Raw genomic sequence first — 18,685 nt, 5'->3', positions numbered from 1 at the left:
CAGCACAGGAGAAGGCGACTTTGAAAGACTTTGACCCCTACACCCAGACGGAGGAGAGAGGTTTCACAGCAGAGAATCAGGCATTTAGATCACCCACCACAGGAGTAGGCCCCCATTGAATCAGACCCTGGCAACCATGTCAGATGGCACAACCATCAGCTTTATATCAATCAGCACAGGAGAAGCCACCATTGAGTTACTTTGACCCCTGCACCCAGGAAGAGGAGAGAGGCCCCACAGCACATATTCTGGCATCATATCAGCCACCACAGGAGAAGCCACCATTGAGTTACTTTGACCCCCGCACCCAGGAAGAGGAGAGAGGCACCACAGCACATATTCTGGCATCATATCAGCCACCACAGGAGAAGCCACCATTGAGTTACTTTGACCCCTGCACCCAGGAAGAGGAGAGAGGCCCCACAGCACATATTCTGGCATCATACTAACCACCACAGGAGAAGCCACCATTGAGTTACTTTGACCCCTGCACCCAGGAAGAGGAGAGAGGCCCCACAGCACATATTCTGGCATCATATCAGCCACCACAGGAGAAGCCACCATTGAGTTACTTTGACCCCCGCACCCAGGAAGAGGAGAGAGGCACCACAGCACATATTCTGGCATCATATCAGCCACCACAGGAGAAGCCACCATTGAGTTACTTTGACCCCTGCACCCAGGAAGAGGAGAGAGGCCCCACAGCACATATTCTGGCATCATACTAACCACCACAGGAGAAGCCACCATTGAGTTACTTTGACCCCTGCACCCAGGAAGAGGAGAGAGGCCCCACAGCACATATTCTGGCATCATATCAGCCACCACAGGAGAAGCCACCATTGAGTTACTTTGACCCCCGCACCCAGGAAGAGGAGAGAGGCACCACAGCACATATTCTGGCATCATATCAGCCACCACAGGAGAAGCCACCATTGAGTTACTTTGACCCCCGCACCCAGGAAGAGGAGAGAGGCACCACAGCACATATTCAGGCATCATATCACACACCACAGGAGAAGGCCTCTTTCAGTGATTTAGGCCTTTGGACCCAGACAGAGGAGAGAGGCACCACAGCACATATTCTGGCATCATATCAGCCACCACAGGAGAAGCCACCATTGAGTTACTTTGACCCCTGCACCCAGGAAGAGGAGAGAGGCCCCACAGCACATATTCTGGCATCATATCAGCCACCACAGGAGAAGCCACCATTGAGTTACTTTGACCCCTGCACCCAGGAAGAGGAGAGAGGCCCCACAGCACATATTCTGGCATCATATCAGCCACCACAGGAGAAGCCACCATTGAGTTACTTTGAACCCCGCACCCAGGAAGAGGAGAGAGGCACCACAGCACATATTCTGGCATCATATCAGCCACCACAGGAGAAGCCACCATTGAGTTACTTTGACCCCCGCACCCAGGAAGAGGAGAGAGGCACCACAGCACATATTCAGGCATCATATCACACACCACAGGAGAAGGCCTCTTTCAGTGATTTAGGCCTTTGGACCCAGACAGAGGAGAGAGGCACCACAGCACATATTCTGGCATCATATCAGCCACCACAGGAGAAGCCACCATTGAGTTACTTTGACCCCCGCACCCAGGAAGAGGAGAGAGGCACCACAGCACATATTCAGGCATCATATCACACACCACAGGAGAAGGCCTCTTTCAGTGATTTAGGCCTTTGGACCCAGACAGAGGAGAGAGGCACCACAGCACATATTCTGGCATCATATCAGCCACCACAGGAGAAGCCACCATTGAGTTACTTTGACCCCTGCACCCAGGAAGAGGAGAGAGGCCCCACAGCACATATTCTGGCATCATATCAGCCACCACAGGAGAAGCCACCATTTAGTTACTTTGACCCCTGCACCCAGGAAGAGGAGAGAGGCACCACAGCACATATTCTGGCATCATATCAGCCACCACAGGAGAAGCCACCATTTAGTTACTTTGACCCCTTCACCCAAACAGAGGAGAGAGGTTCCACATCAGAGAATCAGGCATCATATCAACCACCACAGGAGTAGGCCACAATTTAGTTTATTTGACCCCTGCACCCAGGAAGAGGAGAGAGGCCCCACAGCACATATTCTGGCATCATATCACACACCACAGGAGAAGGCCTCTTTCAGTGATTTAGGCCTTTGGACCCAGACAGAGGAGAGAGGTCAGAGATTAGCTTCATATCCCCCAGCACAGCAGAAGACCGCTTTATTTGACTTAGGCCTCAGCACCCAGACAGAAGACAGAGGTAGCATGGCAGAGGTTATGGCTTCATGTCACCCGTTAGTTTAACCGGCCACTTTCATCTGGTTAGGCCCCGGCGCCCAGACAGAGAAGAGTTTCATTCAACTGTGGGTTTCATAAAATTTGTATCAAATAAAGAAGTGGCCCGTAGCACAACAAGACATGTTTTAGGCAGTTAATAAGGACTACTCTGCACAAGGGAGGGACAGGTCCTGTGGGATCCATGCCTGGTTCATCTTTATGAAGGTCAGCTTGTCCACGTTGGCTGTGGACAGGCGGCTGCGCTTGTCAGTAATGACGCCCCCTGCCGTGCTGAATACGCGTTCAGATAAAACGCTGGCCGCCGGGCAGGAAAGCACCTCCAAGGCATAACATGCTAACTCTGGCCACGTGGACAATTTCGAAACCCAGTAGTTGAATGGGGCCGAACCATCCGTCAGGATGTGGAGGGGTGTGCAGACATACTGTTCAACCATGTTAGTGAAATGCTGCCTCCTGCTAACACGTTCCGTATCAGGTGTCGGTGCAGATAGCTGTGGCGTGGAGACAAAACTTTTCCACATTTCTGCCATGCTAACCCTGCCCTCAGATGAGCTGGCCGTGACACAGCTGCGTTGGCGACCTCTTGCCACTCCTCTGCCTTCACCTTCCACCTGTTCCCCTGTGACATGTGGGAATGCTCTCAAGAGCGCCTCTATCAGCGTGCGCTTGTACTCGCGCATCTTACGGTCGCGCTCCAGTTCAGGAATTAAAGTGGGCACATTGTCTTTATACCGGGGATCCAGCAGGGTGGCCACCCAGTAGTCTGCACACGTTAAAACGTGGGCAACTCTGCTGTCGTTGCGCAGGCATTGGAGCATATATTCGCTCATGTGGGCCAGGCTACCCATGGGTAAGGACAAGCTGTCCTCTGTGGGAGGCGTATCGTCATCGTCCACCGTATCCCCCCAGCCACGCACCAGTGATGGGCCTGGGCTGCCACCCCGCTGTGAACTTGCGTCATCCTCGTCCCCCTCCACCTCCTCCTCCTCATCCTCCTCGTCCTCCAGTACAGTGCCTTGGCTGGCGACTTGTGAACCTGTCCTCTGCTGCTTAAACAAACCTCCCTCTGAGCCACTTCGAACAGACTGGCCCGAAAGTGTTAGAAACGAGCCCTCATCCTCCTCCTCCTCCTCCACCTGGGCCACCTCCTCTAACATCATTGCCCTAAGTGTTTTCTCAAGGAGACATAGAAGTGGTATTGTAACGCTGATAACAGTGTCATCGCCACTGGCCATGTTGGTGGAGTACTCGAAACAGCGCAGCAGGGCACACAGGTCTCGCATGGAGGCCCAATCATTGGTGGTGAAGTGGTGCTGTTCGGCAGTACGACTGACGCGAGCGTGCTGCAGCTGAAACTCCACTATGGCCTGCTGCTGCTCGCACAGTCTCTCCAGCATGTGCAAGGTGGAGTTCCACCGGGTGGGCACGTTGCATATGAGGCGGTGAGCGGGAAGGCCGAAGTTCCGCTGTAGCGCAGACAGGCGAGCAGCGGCAGGATGTGAACGGCGGAAGCGCGCACAGACGGCCCGCACTTTATGCAGCAGCTCTGACATGTTGGGGTAGTGGTGAATGAACCTCTGCACCACCAAGTTCAGCACATGCGCCAGGCAAGGGATGTGCGTCAAACCGGCTAGTCCCAGAGCTGCCACGAGATTTCGCCCATTATCGCATACCACCAGGCCTGGCTTGAGGCCCACCGGCAGAAACCACTCGTCGGTCTGTTGTTCAATACCCCGCCACAACTCCTTTGCGCTGTGGGGCCTGTCCCAAACATATGAGTTTCAGAATGGCCTGCTGACGTTTACCCCGGGCTGTGCTGAAGTTGGTGGTGAAGGTGTGTGGCTGACCGGATGAGCTGGTGGAAGCAGTGGAGGAGGAAGCCGAGTAGGAGGAGGAGGCTACAGGAGGCAGAGAATGATGCCCTGCGATCCTAGGGGGCGGAAGGACGTGCGCCAAGGAACTGTCCGCCGGGGGCCCAGCCGCCACTACATTCATCCAGTGTGCAGTTTGTGAGATATAGCGTCCCTGGCCGTGCTTACTGGTCCACGTATCTGTGGTTAGGTGGACCTTGCCACAAATGGCGTTGCGCAGTGCACACTTGATTTTATCGGACACTTGCATGTGCAGGGAAGGCACGGCTGTCTTGGAGAAGTAGTGGCGGCTGGGAACCACATACTGCGGGACAGCCATGGCCATCAGCTGTTTGAAGCTGTCTGTGTCCACCAGCCGGAATGACAGCATTTCAAAGGCCAGCAGTTTAGAAATGCTGGCGTTCAGGCCAAGGGCTCGAGGGTGACTCGGGGGGAATTTGCGCTTCCTCTCTAAGGTTTGAGATATTGAGAGCTGAACGCTGCTGTGTGATATAGTGGAGACGCTAGTTGACGGTGGCGGTGGTGGTGGTGTCGGTGGCACATCCTCTGTTTGCTGCTCGGCAGGTGGCAACATTCCTCTCGAGGCGGAAGCCGAGGCAGCAGCGGTAGAGGGAGCAGGGGGAGCCTCAGCGAGTGCCTGGTTTTTAAGGTGTGTACCCCACTGCAGTTCATGCTTTGCATGTAGATGCCTGGTCATGCAGGTTGTGCTGAGGTTCAGAACGTTAATGCCTCGCCTCAGGCTGTGATGGCAGAGCGTGCAAGTCACTCGGGTCTTGTCGGTAGGACATTGTTTAAAGAAGTGCCATGCCAGGGAACTCTTTGAAGCTGCCTTTGTGGGGCTGGGTCCCTGTTGGCGATGTCCAGTAGCAGGCGAACTCTGGGGGCGGCGGCTCGTCTGCTTTGGCCCCCTGCTCCCTCTTTGGCTTCGCTGTTGTCTCGGTCTCACCACTACCTCTTCCTCTGAACTGTGAAAGTCATCGCCACGACCTTCAGTCCATGTGGGGTCTAAGACCTCATCGTCCTCTGCATCGTCTTCCACCCAGTCTCCCTCCCTGACCTCCTCCTGTTCAGTCTGCACACTGCAAAAAGACGCGGCAGTGGGCACCTGTGTTTCGTCATCATCAGAGAGTCGGTGACTCTGCTGTGGTGGTATTCCCATGTCCTCTTCATCTGGAGACATAAGTGGTTGTGCGTCAGTGCATGGTATGTCTTCCTCCACTGGGGAAGGGCTAGGTGGATGCCCCTGGGAAACCCTGGAAGCAGAGTATTCAAACAGAAGAAGAGACTGCTGCATAACTTGTGGCTCAGACCGTTTCCCTGATATGCTTGGGGGTGATGTGACAGACTGATGGGCTTGGTTTTCAGGTGCCACCTGTGCGCTTTCCGCAGAAGACTGGGTGGAAGACCATGTGGTGAACGTGCTGGAAGCACTGTCGGCCACCCAATCGATTAATGCCTGTACCTGCTCAGGCCTTACCATCCTAAGAGCGGCATTGGGCCCCACGAGATATTGCGGTACATTCTGCCGGCTAGTTGAGGGAGTTCGTTCCCTACAGTGTGCGCCTGGGGCCGAACGGCCACGTCCTCTACCAGCAACAGAGGCTCCACGGACACCACCACGACCGCGTCCTCGTCCCTTAATAGTATTTTTCTTCATTGTTGCGATTCAACTCGCACCACAATGAAATATATTATTTTTTATAAGCAAAATCCCCTCACTGGAATACTTTCAGTCTTTTGACTGTATGGATTACAGATGGAATGACTGTTATATGTGAGTACCGCTTTCTTTGACAGATTCTAGTATGGGTACATATATGTTTTCCCAACCCCAGCACATTAGTTTGCTTATTCCAGATGTATGAAACGCAGGCCTAACGGTATCTAGTATATTGAACGCCAGATAAACTAACTTGGCCTTTTTTAAATAAAAAAAAAATTCCCTCACTGGAATACTTTCAGTCTTTTGACTGTATGGATTACAGATGGAATGACTGTTATATGTGAGTACCGCTTTCTTTGACAGATTCTAGTATGGGTACATATATGTTTTCCCAACCCCAGCACATTAGTTTGCTAATTCCAGATGTATGAAACGCAGGCCTAACTGTATCTAGTATATTGAACGCCAGATAAACTAACTTGGCCTTTTTTAAATAAAAAAAATTCCCTCACTGGAATACTTTCAGTCTTTTGACTGTATGGATTACAGATGGAATGACTGTTATATGTGAGTACCGCTTTCTTTGACAGATTCTAGTATGGGTACATATATGTTTTCCCAACCCCAGCACATTAGTTTGCTAATTCCAGATGTATGAAACGCAGGCCTAACTGTATCTAGTATATTGAACGCCAGATAAACTAACTTGGCCTTTTTTAAATAAAAAAAAAATTCCCTCACTGGAATACTTTCAGTCTTTTGACTGTATGGATTACAGATGGAATGACTGTTATATGTGAGTACCGCTTTCTTTGACAGATTCTAGTATGGGTACATATATGTTTTCCCAACCCCAGCACATTAGTTTGCTAATTCCAGATGTATGAAACGCAGGCCTAACTGTATCTAGTATATTGAACGCCAGATAAACTAACTTGGCCTTTTTTAAATAAAAAAAATTCCCTCACTGGAATACTTTCAGTCTTTTGACTGTATGGATTACAGATGGAATGACTGTTATATGTGAGTACCGCTTTCTTTGACAGATTCTAGTATGGGTACATATATGTTTTCCCAACCCCAGCACATTAGTTTGCTAATTCCAGATGTATGAAACGCAGGCCTAACTGTATCTAGTATATTGAACGCCAGATAAACTAACTTGGCCTTTTTTAAATAAAAAAAATCCCCTCACTGGAATACTTTCAGTCTTTTGACTGTATGGATTACAGATGGAATGACTGTTATATGTGAGTACCGCTTTCTTTGACAGATTCTAGTATGGGTAGATATATGTTTTCCCAACCCCAGCACATTAGTTTGCTAATTCCAGATGTATGAAACGCAGGCCTAACTGTATCTAGTATATTGAACGCCAGATAAACTAACTTGGCCTTTTTTAAATAAAAAAAATCCCCTCACTGGAATACTTTCAGTCTTTTGACTGTATGGATTACAGATGGAATGACTGTTATATGTGAGTACCGCTTTCTTTGACAGATTCTAGTATGGGTACATATATGTTTTCCCAACCCCAGCACATTAGTTTCCTAATTCCAGATGTATGAAACGCAGGCCTAACTGTATCTAGTATATTGAACGCCAGATAAACTAACTTGGCCTTTTTTAAATAAAAAAAATTCCCTCACTGGAATACTTTCAGTCTTTTGACTGTATGGATTACAGATGGAATGACTGTTATATGTGAGTACCGCTTTCTTTGACAGATTCTAGTATGGGTACATATATGTTTTCCCAACCCCAGCACATTAGTTTGCTAATTCCAGATGTATGAAACGCAGGCCTAACTGTATCTAGTATATTGAACGCCAGATAAACTAACTTGGCCTTTTTTAAATAAAAAAAATCCCCTCACTGGAATACTTTCAGTCTTTTGACTGTATGGATTACAGATGGAATGACTGTTATATGTGAGTACCGCTTTCTTTGACAGATTCTAGTATGGGTACATATATGTTTTCCCAACCCCAGCACATTAGTTTGCTAATTCCAGATGTATGAAACGCAGGCCTAACTGTATCTAGTATATTGAACGCCAGATAAACTAACTTGGCCTTTTTTAAATAAAAAAAAAATTCCCTCACTGGAATGCTTTATGGCTTTTCACTGTATGGATTACAGGTGGACTGGTATTAGTAGGGGTGACACAAGCACACCCAAGTCCCTGATGTAGGATTTCTATGGCACAGACCACTATTACAAGTGATTAATGGACGTTGGGAGAGATTGTGCTGCAGCACTAGTCCCAAGATGGCCGCCGCCTATCAGCCCAGTAACATGTGCCACAAAATGGTCTGCACAACCTTTAAAAAAAATAGCCTTGGACTGTGCTGCTAAATCGCTATTGGTCTGAATCCCAGGTGTAGATGTCTGACTTGTTTGGAGCTTTGGAATGCACACTGTGGCAGCTTCTGCTGCAGCACTACAAGTCGCAAAATGGCGGCCGGCGGTCAGCCCAGGTACATGTGGATGGAAAAATCACTCTGGCCACTCTAAAAATAGCCAATCCCTATCAAAAAAGCAGCTCAGCTGCAGTTGTTCAGATGAATCACAGGTGGAGGAGAGAAATTTGCTTCCAGTTATTCAATTATCCCTGCCTATTCTCGCCCTAGCATCAGCTGCGTCTATCCCTGTTCTATTCACATCGGGAGTGAGCACGTCCCGACGTGCGCACAAGCTTATAAAGAGGCTGAGTCACATGCTGCACTTGGCCAATCACAGCCTTGCCAATAGTAGGCATGGCTGCGATGGCATCTTAGGGCAAGTAGTATGATGCATGTTGATTGGCTGCTTTGCAGCCTTTCAAAATGCGCCAAAATACATGCCGAACGACGAACCCGAACCCGAACTTTTACGAAAAAGTTCGGGTTCGGGTCCGTGTCACGAACACCCCAAAATTCGGTACGGACCCGAACTATGCTCGAACTGTTCGCTCAACACTAGTTATGAGTATACAATGCGCTACTTCATCCAGGCTGCTTCTGAGGGTGTCATTATAGTGTTTTGCCGCCAGTTCTGGACAGGAGAGGGAGGAGATTGGGGACAGTGATTACTGTAGATAGTGATAAGTAGGAGTGAGAGAGACTTTTGACAGTGAAGGAGTGAAGGTTGTGGTCAAAGAGCGGGAAAGGGAAGTTAGTAAAGTTTGAAGCTGAGCTGAGCTGGAAAAAGACCAGGGCAAATGTGTTATCATCTTTATGTGTCTGAGAGTTTGAAAGTTGTGAAATCTAAGTGAGGAGGTAAGAGAAGATGGGGGCCAGATGAGGAGATAGGGCTGTCAATGGGGATGTTAAAGTTGCCTAAAATGAGAATAGGTAGTTATGAGGACAAGAAATGTGGCAGCCAGGCAGATGGAGATGATAATGATGGTACTAGGCAAATGACCTGAAAAGTGGTGGAAGAAGTAAACCTACTTCACCACTATGTCTGTAATTTTACCAACCCCCAACTATCAAATATTATTTATAGTACTACTGTTCTCATATAGGGCAGAGGAGCCTATAGTGCCTCCTTAGACTTAAAGGGTCATATATAACTGCCCCCCTAAAGCTACACCCCTGTAACACTTATAAGCCAATGTGTTTTTTTTTTTCTGTGGACCTTTGGGGCTAGACAATGACTTATTGCATAATTTCATCATTAAAGAATGGAATTTATAAATACAGTATAATAGGTCCTTGAGTGTTTTGACCACAGTTGTCTTGTTAGGATTTCTATGTTGTAAATTCAGTAACTTGATTTCATTATGTTTAGCTATCCTCACCTCACAATTGGAATTCTGGATATGTTTGGCTTTGAAGACTTTCAGAGGAATTCATATGAACAGGTTGGTCTCTTTCAATATTCTTCTGTTATTATTTGATTAAAATGGTTTTCAGAGATTCCCATATTGATGACCTAGGCTCAGAATAGGTCATCAATATCAGATCGGCGGGCGTCCAACACCTGCAAATCAGCTGTTTGAGGAGTTTGATGCACTCTGGTGAGCTCAACCCTATTCACTTGAATAGGACTTAGCTGCACTAGGTCATGTGACAGATGAATGTGACGTCACTGGCCTTGGAAGAGTGCTGCAGCCCCTTCAGAAAGCTGATTGTGGGGGTGCCCCGACCCCGATGATCTCATATTGATAAGCTATCCTCAGGATAGGTCAAAATCACAGAAATACTCTTTAATGACAAGTTTTTGTTTATAGAGTCCATGTTATTCTCTTATACAGGAATATGGTATATAGTCTGATGTACAGTATATACATAGTAAAAAGACAAAAACAAAGAAATTTGTCAAATCTATGTAACTGAATTGTCACTTCCATGTATTTTTAGACAGCCGTTAACAAATTGCCATTTTGATTGTCTTTAAGAATTAGGCTTAGGCCACTTTCACACTAGCATTTTTACTGGATCCGGCAGGGTTCAGCAAAAACGCTTCTGTTACTGATAATACAACCATCTGCATCCGTTATGAATGGATCCGGTTGTATTATCTTTAACATACCTAAGACGGATCCATTTTCTATTGTGTCAGATTGTGTCAGAGAAAACATGTCCGTTCCCATTGACTTGCATTGTGGGTCATGACGGATCCATTTTGTCATTTTGCATCCCAGGACGGAAAACAAACTGCAGCATGCTGAGGTTCGCTCTCCGGTATGAGGACGGAACAGAATGCATTTTGGAGGATTCCGTTCTGTTCAATTACGTTTTGTCCCCATTGACATGATGACTGATCTCAATACCGGAAAATATTAATGCTAGTATGAAAGTAGCCTAAAGCCTTTATTTTTCTTCTGAGTGAATGTGAAGAAAAATGATAGCAACATTGTTAACAATTGCTGTGTGTGTCATTGTCACTAGTGTTGAGTGAAGCAAAACATTTGAAGCAGAATTCGTTCAAAGTTTAAGAAAACTTTTATTCACAATGAATCCAAATTTACTTGCGCTTCGTGGTGTACAAATTAGTTTTTCCTAAAATGGCGGCTCCACGTGTTACAAAGTGAAAGTAAGAAGCCCAGAAATGTGAGATTACCCATAATGCCGTGCAGCCAGCCAAACTGCAGATAGCCATGCCCTGTGATGTTACAGCCCTATAAAACCCTCATCTGCACGGTCTCCGCCTGTCACCGCCGGCCCTGGGAGAGATCTTAGAAGTTCAAATAGAGTGAAGACTCAGAAGTCTATTTGACAGATCTCTTGTCTTCCTTGTTGCTGACAGGTTTCCACCCCTTCGCAGATGCTGCTCATTATCAGTCAGGTGGCTCTTTATATGTTCTGCCTCTCACTTGTTTCCTTGCGGCTGATAGCTCTTCTGTGGAGTGCTCTGCTTGTGTGGTGGTTCTCCTGTTCCAGTTACATCTCAAGCTAAGTCCTTTCCATTTTCTTGGTGTGTCTGTCCTGACTAGGCCTCAGGTAGACACTAGCTCCTTCAGTTTGGAAGGAGCCGGTTGCCTCTTTCCCTGTTCCCTAAGCTGAAGGTTTGGTGCAGTGTTTCAGCAGTCTCAGGTTGCTGTGCATGTGCATTTCTACCATTGAGATTTTCACATGTTAGCAGCTTAGGGAGAGTATCAGGGAATGCTAGGAGGTGACCTCTTTATTCCCTAGGTTTGGGGCCTAGTCTCTAAAAATTATTAATAGAAGAATATTGGAGAGTGAGTACAGGGAGACTGCAGGGGGAGTGCAGGAAGACTTATTCTGTGTCAGTTTTATTTATTTATTCCCACATTGACTTATTCCTACATCAGCTGTAAACTAAAATATGTAATTTAATACCAATAAGATGGAAGCCCTTCTTATTCCGGTGCCAGTGTGTCAACTAATACCATCCAGTCCGCACCCCTTAGAGGAGCCAGGTCTTAATGATGACCATCTTCATCGTTTGCTAGCTTTACTTCTTCCAAATCATCCTTAAAAGTCTCCATGTCCTAGAAAAGTCAGCAAGATGCAGAGAAAGGAGGAGCTATATGCTCCTGATAGTATATTCTCATTGATATTAGATGATGTTGAAAAGGAGGAAAAGCAGATAGCAGAAGAAGGGCTCCCACCTGTAGGGCAGGAGAGTGCTGAGGTTGGAGAAGTGGGTCTGCGTTTTAATTTTTTGCTCCCTGTCTTCCCAGAGCCATAACTTTTTTATTTTTCCGTTCATGTAGCTGTATGAGGGCTTGTTTTTTGCAGGACAAGTTGTACTTTCTAATGCCATCATTTAATATTCCATAGAATGTATTTCATAGGATGTAGTGGGAAGCGGGAAAAAATTCCAAAGGGGGTGGAATTGGAAAAAACACAATTTTGCCACAGTTTTACGGTTTTTGTTTTTACGGCGTTCACTATGCTATAAAACTGACTTGTGCTCTTCATTATCCAGGTCAGTACGAATCCGGTGATATCACATATGTATAGTTTTTCTTGCGCTTTGATACTAAAAAACAAAAAAAATGAAGAAAATCTTTTTTTTTTTCATTGTCATTTTCTGACCCCTATAACTTTTTTTTAGTTGTGTGTGCAGGTGTGTGTGAGGACTAATTTTTTTTTGAGGTAATCTGTACTTTTTATTCATACCATTCTAGGGTGTGTTCCATTTTTCGATCACTTTTTCTTTTATTTTTTTGTTGGAGGAGAAGCGACTAAAAAAGTCAAATCTGCCATTTTGACACCTTTTTGTTTTGCCTTTTTCCGTAAATATTTTTATATTTTGATAGTACTGGCATCTTTGCACGTGGCAATACCCATGATGTGTTTTTTTGGGTGTTTTTTTTTATTTTCATTTTGGGGAAAGTGGAGGTGATTAGAATTTTTATATATTTGTTAATTTAAAAAAAAAACTATAACAAGCAATCACTGGATTGCTTCTCTCATAAACTCCAATGCATTAGCATTGGAGTCTATGATAATTTTACTGTGTTTCTATGGAGCCCTGCCACAGGTTCCCGGTATTTCATGTGCTAAGATGCTATGGTCAGTTTTGACCACGGCATCTGAGAGGTTAAATCAGGGATGGCCAACCTGAGGCTCTCCAGCTGTTGCAAAATTACAACTCCCATTGTGCCCAGACAGTCTACAGCTATCAGCCTACAGCATGGCATGGTAGGAGTTGTAGTTTCACAACAGCTGGAGAGCTGCAGGTTGGCCATGCCTGGGTTAAATGTTCATGATTGACATCACTGCTGGTTGGGGACATTAGCCACGTTCTGGAGTGGGTGCCATATTTAAAGACCCGACATGACATCACATGTTGGGACAGAGTTAATATTCAGTGTTTACTGTCAAATAACCTGCAGGAGAAGACAAGAACAACAATAATTTGCATATTGTCCCGCCACCTAACCAGCCAAACCCCATACCAGCAACAGCCCCTGTTTAAAGGTGCATTAAAGGTACCACATGGCCATTAAGAAATTATTAAATGAAAGGCAGCTAAGGCCTAATTGGCTGCACGATTCTTCACCGCAACCCACCCGTAGTATGGCTGCTCTGTGTGGCCATACCCTAAGGCCCCTTTCACACAAGCGAGTATTTTGCGCGGGTGCAATGCGTGATGCGAACGCATTGCGCCCGCACTGAATCCGGACCCATTCATTTCAATGGGTCTGTGTGCATGAGCATTGGTTTTCATGCATCATTTGTTCATTGCGTGAAAATCGCAGCATGTTCTACATTCTGCGATTTTCACGCAACGCTGATCCCATAGGGGCTGCGTGAAAATCACATTGCATCCGCAAGAAAGTGCGGATGAGATGCTTTTTTCACGGATGGTTGCTAAGCGATGCTGTTTGTATACCTTGAGTTTTTTTATCACGCGCGTGCAAAATGCATTAAATCGCATTGCACCGCGCGATAAAAACTGAACAACTGAACGCGATCGCATACTAAACTGAATGAACTTGCTTGCGAAATCGCACATTTTTCACTGATCGCATCTGCAACACATCCAGACCTAATCTGCTCACGCTCGTCTGTAAGGGCCCTAAGGCAGTGTGGCCTGGGTATACCTTATTTATAGAGATTTGTGACAAATTAATTAATAAGGAATCAAATTCCTTGGCTAATTTCGGTGAAGTTGCCAAATAGAATTTTTAAAAACTTCGCTCATCTCTAATCATCACACTGGTTGCGTTAAAAAGTCTTTGATATTTAAAGGACTTTGTCAACCTTTAAAAATGTTCAAGCTGGTTTACTCCCATTTGAAATTCCTCAACAATCATGTTGCATATTTGCAAGCCCAGATCTTGGATCAAAATAAGCAGTTTGAAACACTTAGGCTGCGTTCACACGGGCGAGATTTCCGCGCGGGTGCAATGCGGTAGGTGAACGCATTGCACCCGCACTGAATCTGGACCCATTCATTTCAATGGGGCTGTTCAGATGAGCGATGATTTTCACGCATCACTTATGCGTTGCGTGAAAATCGCAGCATGCTCTATATTCTGCGTTTTTCACGCAACGCAGGCCCCATAGAAGTGAATGGGGTTGCGTGAAAATCGCATGCATCCGCAAGCAAGTGCGGATGCGGTGCGATTTTCACGCACGGTTGCTAGGTGACTGTCTATACACTGTATTATTTTCCCTTATAACATGGTTATAAGGGAAAATAATAGCATTCTGAATACAGAATGCTTAGTAGAAGGTCAATTGAGGGTTAAAAAATAAAAAAAATTAACTCACCTTGTCCTCTTGTTCGCGTAGTTCTCCCGGTCTTTAGTTCTTTAAAAAGATGAACTATGGGCTAAAGGACCTTTGATGACGTAAGATCACATGCTCCAATCACATGGTCCATCACCGCGGTGATGGACCATGTGATTGGAGCATGTGATCTTACGTCATCAAAGGTCCTTTAGCCCATAGTTCATCTTTTGAGAAGTAAAGAAGAGACCGGGACTTACGCGAACAAACGGAGAAGGTGAGTTAATTTTTTTAATTTTTTTTAACCCTCAACTGATCACCTACTATGCATTCTGTTTTCAGAATGCTATTATTTTCCCTTATAACCATGTTATAAGGGAAAATAATAACATCTACACAACACCGAACCCAAACCTGAACTTCTGTGAAGAAGTTCGGGTCTGGGTACCACAGTCGGTTTTTTATCCCGCGCGTGCAAAACACATTGCACACGCGCGATAAAAACTGAACAACGGAACGCAATCGCAGTCAAAACTGACTGCAATTGCATTCCTACTCGCGCGGGTTTGCCGCAACACACCGGGACGCATCCGGAACTAATCCGGACACGCTCGTGTGAACCCAGCCTTAGGGGGATTGCAGACCTGGAGAGAGGCTTAGACCTCACTGTGCAGGCACTGACTGGGGTCAGTGAAATGGAGGTGGGAGGAGGAAAAAGTGCCAGGGAGGTTAGTCCTGAGCTGGAACGCCCTAATAAATATGCCGGTTTGGCTGAAATTAGGGATGAAAGCCCAGGGCCAGCAACACTGCAGCAGGGCGTTTCTCCTAGCAACCAGGAGGATGACCGCTGCAGGAAGGATGGGAAAAGGAGTGCAGCAAAGATTAGACAGATGCTGGTGGTAGGGGACTCTATTATTAGGAGGACAGACAGGGTCATCTGTCGCCGAGAAGGTGAATGCCGAACAGTGTGTTGTCTGCCGGGTGCTCGGGTTTGGCACATTGAGAATCGGATTTGCTGGGGAAGACCCGGCAGTCATGGTACACATTGGCACCAATGACAAAGTCAGGGGGAGATGGAATGTCCTTAAAAATGATTTTAGGGAATTAGGAGAGAAGCTCAAGTCCAGGACCTCCAAGGTAGTGTTTTCAGAAATACTACCAGTGCCACGAGCGTCACCAGAGAGTCAACAGGAGCTTAGGGAGTTAAATAAGTGGCTCAGAAGTTGGTGTAGGAAGGAAGGGTTTGGGTTCATGGAGAACTGGGCTGACTGTCGGTTACAGGCTCTACAGTAGGGACGGGCTGCCCCTTAATGGGGAGGGTGCAACTGCCCTGGGGGAAAAAATGGTTAGACGGCTGGAGGAGCTTTTAAACTAGGGTCTGGGGGGAGGGTGGGGGATCATACTAATAAGGGGGTAGATAGTGTAGATATAGAGTGGGATATAGAAGGGGACAGTAGAGATTTAGTGGGGCTGGGGTTAGCGAGGAAAGTTGGGAGAAGACTGGGCATAACAATACACTTATAAAAAATAGAACTGCTGGTAACAAGAACCTATTACATACAAACATCAACCAAGGTAACCCAAAAATCCCGGATATTCACTTTACAGGTAATAGTAATTTAAAATGTATTTTCACAAATGCCAGAAGTCTAGCTAGCAAAATGGGGGAGCTGGAGGCTATAGTACTAGAAGAACACATAGATGTAGTTGGTGTGGCTGAGACATAGTTGGACTGTTCGCATGACCGGGCTGTAAATATTAAGAGTTTTACACTATTTAGGAAAGATAGGATCAATAGAAAAGGTAGTGGTGTGTTCCTGTATGTGAGGAGTGATCTGAAGACAATTGTGAAAGAGGCAATTGTGGGTGAGGATGGTGAGGATGTGGAAACCTTATGGGTGGAAGTTCAAAGGGATATAAACACTGAAATAATAATACTTGGTGTAATCTACAGAACCCCTAACATCACAGAGGAGATAGAAATGCAACTGAATAACCAAATAGAGCGGGCTGCTCTAGCTGATACAGTGGTCATAATGGGAGATTTTAACTTCCCAGACATTGACTGGGGTCATGGTTCTGCCTCAACCGCAAAGGGGAGAAGATTCCTCAACTTGCTGCAGGACCATTTTATGGGCCAGTTTGTAGAAGCTCCCCCTAGGGGCAATGCTCTGTTGGATATGGTAATTTCTAATGATGCAGAGCTTGTTGAAGATGTTACTGTTCGAGAAACACTAGGTAATAGTGACCACAATATAATTATATTCCCCCTAAACTATAAGAAGCAAACTCTGTCAGGCAGAGCAAAGACACTAAATTTCAAAAAGGCTAATTTCCCTGGGTTGAGGGCAGTATTTCAGGGTATAGACTGGGTGCAGCTACTATTTATAATTTTTAAAGATTCTCTAGGTACTGGTACAGTGCCAAATGATTGGCGCAAGGCAAACATGGTGCCCATATTCAAAAAAGGATCAAGGTTCTTCACAGGTAATTATACATCAGTTAGTTTAACTTCTGTTGTGGGAAAAATGTTTGAAGGACTCTTAAGGGACTATATACAGGAGTATGTGACTGTAAATAATATACTGCCTGTCCAAAAAAAAAGGTCACACACTTTAATATTTCGTTGGCCCGCCTTTAGCTTTGATTAAGGCACACATTAGCTGTGGCATTGTTTCGATAAGCTTCTGCAATGTCACAATATTTATTTCCATCCAGTGTTAATTAATTTTTTACCAAGATTTTGCAATGATGATGGTAGAGTCTGACTGCTGCACAAAGCCTTCTCCAGCACATCCCAAAGATTCTCAATGGGGTTAAGGTCTGGACTCTGAGGTGGCCAATCCATGTGTGAAAATGATGTCTCATGCTCCTTGAACCACTCTTTCACAATTTGAGCCCGATTAATCCTGGCATTGTCATCTTGGAATATGCCCGTGCCATCAGGAAAGAAAAAATCTATTGATGGAATAACCTGGTCATTCAGTATGTTCAGGTAGTCATCTGACCTCATTCTTGGAGCACATACTGTTGCTGAACCTAGACCTGGCCAACTGCAGCAACCCCAGATCATAGCACTGCTCCCACAGGCTTTGTACAGTAGGCACTAGGCATGATGGGTGCATCACTTCATCTGCCTCTCTTCTTACCCTGATGCGCCCATCACTCTGGAACAGGGTAAATCTTGACTCATCAGACCACATGACCTTCTTCCATTGCTCTAGAGTCCAATATTTATGCTCCCTAGCAAATTGAAGACTTTTTTCTGGTTTGCCTCACTGATTAGTGGTTTTCTTATGGCTACACAGCTGTCCAGTCCCAATCCCTTGAGTTCCCTTCACATTGTGCGTGTGAAAATGCTCTTACTTTCACTATTAAACATAGACCTGAGTTCTACTGTCATTTTTCTTCGATTTGATTTCACCAAACGTTTAAGTGATCGCCGATCACGATCATTAAGGATTTTTTTCCCGCCACATTTCTTCCTCAAATACGATGAGTCCTCACTATCCTTCCAGTTATTAATAATGCGTTGGACAGTTCTTAACCCAATTTTAGTAGTTTTCTGCAATCTCCTTAGATGTTTTCTCTGCTTGATGCATGCCAATGATTTGACCCATCTCAAACAGACTAACATCTTTTCCACGACCACGAGATGTGTCTTTCAACATGGTTGTTTAAGAAATAATAAGCAACTCATTGCACCAGTTGGGGTTAAATAACTTGTTGCCAGCTGAAAGATAATCGCCAATGCAGTAATTATCCAATAGGAGGCTCATAACTATTTGCTTAGTTAAATCCAGGTGGCGACTTTTGTTTTGGACAAGCAGTGTATTATGAGTGATAACCAACATGGGTTTACCAAGGACAGAAGTGGTCAGACTAACCTGATTTGTTTTTATGAGGAGGTAAGTAGTAGCCTGGACAGAGGGGTGGCTGTGGATGTGGTGTTTCTGGATTTTAAATTTCACTGATACAACTGGTATGAGGTATACGTTCCACCTATCAAAATTATATCACTGTCGTTTGGAACGCTATATTACTGTTAAAACTAATATTTTATTGATTCAACACAAGAAAAGGGAAAGGGAACTACCTATATTAAAATACTAGAGCACCATCTAACCAGTGTACGGTCGATGATATGGACCTATGGAGCCGCAGATTGTGGTACATGCGGCTATAGATGGGGTCACTAGAAGTGCCGC

At 45.7% G+C, this 18,685-nt stretch overlaps 1 protein-coding gene across 1 annotated transcript in view; it reads left to right on the top strand.

Moving 5' to 3' along the window:
- The window catches only part of MYO16 (myosin XVI), a 441,642-nt gene that overhangs the window by 196,914 nt on the left and 226,043 nt on the right, over positions 1-18,685 (top strand). The window contains exon 20 of the mRNA XM_040422330.1: positions 9,616-9,688. Coding sequence (XP_040278264.1) covers positions 9,616-9,688 — 73 coding nt within the window. The remainder of the gene's footprint in view (positions 1-9,615; positions 9,689-18,685) is intronic.

This window comes from Bufo bufo, chromosome 3, assembly GCF_905171765.1.
Source record: "Bufo bufo chromosome 3, aBufBuf1.1, whole genome shotgun sequence".
NCBI lineage: Eukaryota > Metazoa > Chordata > Amphibia > Anura > Bufonidae > Bufo > Bufo bufo.
This window is presented reverse-complemented; position numbering and strand designations above follow the sequence as displayed.